A 3,362-nucleotide genomic window follows, 5' to 3' on the forward strand; every position below is an offset into this window, starting at 1 on the left:
GTGGACGTGGGCTAACAGGACAGTGCTGCTCCTGGTGTCTGTGAAATCAACACACAATCTGTTGTTGTAGGGACGGAGCCTGCGCGTCCATGGAATGGTGCTGGGCTTGGGGGGAAACGGAAAGCCTCCCCAGGTAAGAAGCTCTTGTGAGCTGTGGTGTGGGTACCTGCCTCTAAATAGGGCTGCATGAAGGGCTGTGTGGGATGGAGGAGAAAAGAAGGGGCACTGCAGATCTGTGCTGACTGCAGAAATGGCACAGCGTTGTAGCAGCAGAAAGGCCAATTGAAGAAACTACGCTTGAGGAGCAGAAGTTTGTGGTTGGCTGTGCTAAAATGCTCCTCCAAAGAGATGCTCTTCATGTCTTTCTTGTTTCCTTTCTGACAGAAGCTGATGCAAGCAGGCTTGCAGTGAAGCGCAGCCTTGCAGGAAGCCAGGGGAGGAGCATGGAGTGTGGCACAGCCCCCAAGAGAGGTACAGACACACAGCAGCATCTGGGTTTGGTGCACTGTCTTTCTAGTTAGGCTTTCTGTCTGTCCTTTCCTGGGACTGCTGTCGTTGCGTGTTGCTTGAGATCTTAATCCCTGGGGATTACAGTTGCCTTTCCTGTCCCAATTGGAAATGGCCCACAGTTCAGCCAAGATCCCAAGGTCCATTGCTGTGAACACTCGAGAGTTCCTAGCATTGTGGCCCATTTTGCAGACCGAAGGCAGTGTGTGACTCTCTTTTAATCTTGCTGCTTCCCCTTGCTTGATTTGAACAGGGAGAGGTGCTGAGCCAAACGGCAAGATGTACGCGAAAGCTCCTCTCCAGGCTCCAGGAGGGCTTCCTGGAACAGCAGGTCCCAGCAGAGGGGAAAGACCTTCCCCTGCAGTTGACAACCACTCCCTCTCCAAGACCATGGCTGCAAGAAAGCGCAAGGGAGTGGAGGAAGAGGAGCAAAAAGCAGAGCTGTGGCCTGCCAAGAAACAAGTGAAGGTGGAGCGCGATGGGGAGAAGGCTCAGAGCCCACATCAGAGCAGAGGCGGTGTGCCAGCTCCAGCAACACACCCTGGGCCTGCCCCAGCACCGACTGAGCGGTTCCGGACCTCAAAGCGAAGAGGTAGGAAGGTGCTGCAGCTGCCCTGGTGAGGTGCTTCCCTTATCAGGTGCATGGAGTTTGCTTAGGATTTGCTTTGCTTTCTCCTTCTCTCTGCGGAGAGGGGAAAAGAGTAGAAGGCTGCCGAGTCCAATGGCAAGGAATTGCCAGAAAGTGTAACCCTCTCTTTTCCCATGAAATCCATGACGGCCTTCTGCTTGTCCCACTGGAAATACCCTTCCCTGAGAGGCTTCCTAGCCTGTTTTCATGTACCCATGTTTCCGCGGTTTTGCTGTTGACAAACTGAATTTCTCTCATCTTTCTCTATAGCAAGACGACAACGACAAAAAGAGAGGAGAGCAGAAATGAAGAAGGCTGCTCTGAGAGCTGCCGCTGCACGTGCAGAGGTGAGTCCTCGGTGAGCACAGACACGGCTCTTGTTGTTCTCTGTCTGTCAGATGTGAAGGGGATTGTAGAATGCTGGGGGAAGCGGTGTCCTACTTTGACGCTCGCTTTCTTTCTTTCCAGTCCTCCACAATGAACAGCCTTGTGGAGATGATGGAGAAGCTGCAGCTGAAGGACTGAGTGGAGGAGCATCAGAAGGCAGCGGCTTCGTGGCAGCAGCCCAACTTGGCACTCTGGTTGCAGTCCATCAATAAACAATTGGAGCTTTGTTTTCACAAAGAGTGCACGGCCTGATTTGTCCAGTGGCACTCAGTGAGCTGCTGCACCACCTCCTCGTTATTCCACTCGCGGCGCTGGGTCAGAACTCCCACATCTCCATCAGGGGATGCTGCAGGTTATAGAAGCAATGGATGCACCAGTCCTTGGCCCTGCCCATAAACGCACTGCCTGCAAAGCACGTGCACAGAACTGCGAGTAGCACGGCCTGAGCACAGGCGCGCTGAGTTAGAGAACAGCTGTCTCGAGCTGTCTGAGTTTCTCGGGGCAGCACTGAGCAGAAGTGAGCGTGTGCCCCTCACCCTGCAGGCGTCTCTGTTGGGGGAAGAGAGGCTCCGCCAGCTGCCTGATCCCGGAAGGCAGAGGTGTTCTCCTGACTTCTCTGCAGTGCTACCTTGCCTCATTGTCCCCCCTCTCTTCAGCCGTTTTGATGCTACTTTTCATCCTTTGGGCAGAGCTTGAGTCACTCTCATCATCGCACAGCTTTGTACTGAGCGGTGTGGAATTTTCTGGCTTTGCTCTTAAAAGCCTAGGCTGAAAACTGCAGCGTGCATGCTTAGTTTACATGGGGACATGGGGGGAGACATCCCCTAACCCCCATTATCGAAAAATAAACCTTAATTGCAAAAGTGAGGGGTGTCAACCCCCGACCCATGGGAACAAAGTGGTCCGTGGGGGTGACACTGTGGGGGTGTCCCCATCTCCAGTACATGACACCACCAGGGTGCCATGAAGGTGTCCCCAACTTTGGTGGTGTGACAGCACGATGCTGTGTCCCCACTTCTCTAGGAAGTCCTCCAGCTGGTTACAGTGTCCCCAGCTTCGGCTCAACGTCCCCAGGGGGTCCTTTTGTCCCCTCTGCCTGACGGTGACACCCGATGCTGGCTGCCGAACGCGACACCCGATGACGATGACACCGCGTCACGGCTGTGCCACGCTGGTGTCACACAGTCCCCTCTGGTGGTGGCACAGAGTTCACCACCGTGCGTGTCCCCATCCTCATGTCAGACGATGGTGACAGCGCCAGAGGACTCCAGTGTCACCAGGTCCAGCTCTAGGTGGGCCTGGAGGGGTGACAAAGAACAGTGAGAGGCTCAGTGACAGCATGGTGACAACGCAGAGCTGCCTGTGCCTGGCCCCATGCGGTGGTCAGAGTACAGGGAATGGTGTCACCCGATAGATGGTGGCACACAATTGATGGTGACACCAGATGACGGTAACAACAGTGACAGCCAGGGATGGGGACACTGCGTCACGGCTGTTCCACATCGAGGTCACCCTGTGTCACGGTGTCACCTGAAGACAGTGACACTCAACGACTCCCACTGGCATCCAGTGAAGGGAAGAACCAACAATGGTGACACCACCGACCCCATGTCACACCCACAGCAGACCCCACATGTCCCCCGACTGTCCCCAGCTCCCCTCCCTGTACACTCCTCGTCACCTCTTCAATGAGGATGGCACCGCTCTGCAGTTGTGCCAGTCCTCTTCTTGGTTGCAAGTGTCCCATTTGGTTTTGTCATCCAGTATTTTTGGGAGAAAACGTGTGGTAGTTCTAAGAGAAAGGGTATTTCTGGGAGAAAATATCCTCTTTTTGGAAGAG

The 3,362-nt window shown here is 54.6% G+C and overlaps 1 protein-coding gene across 1 annotated transcript; it reads left to right on the plus strand.

Moving 5' to 3' along the window:
- The first annotated feature begins 403 nt into the window (after positions 1-403).
- Positions 404-2,876, plus strand: LOC149911450 (zinc finger CCCH domain-containing protein 11A-like). Its single transcript, XM_090133778.1, has 4 exons — positions 404-471; positions 761-1,099; positions 1,406-1,482; positions 1,604-2,876. The coding sequence occupies exons 1-4, from the start codon at positions 444-446 to the stop codon at positions 1,658-1,660; spliced, it is 501 nt and encodes a 166-aa protein (XP_089989904.1). The 5' UTR covers positions 404-443; the 3' UTR covers positions 1,661-2,876.
- The last annotated feature ends 486 nt before the right edge of the window (positions 2,877-3,362 follow it).

This window comes from Phasianus colchicus, unplaced genomic scaffold (assembly GCF_987193195.1).
Source record: "Phasianus colchicus unplaced genomic scaffold, bPhaCol1.hap1.1 HAP1_SCAFFOLD_109, whole genome shotgun sequence".
In the NCBI taxonomy this organism is placed as follows: domain Eukaryota; kingdom Metazoa; phylum Chordata; class Aves; order Galliformes; family Phasianidae; genus Phasianus; species Phasianus colchicus.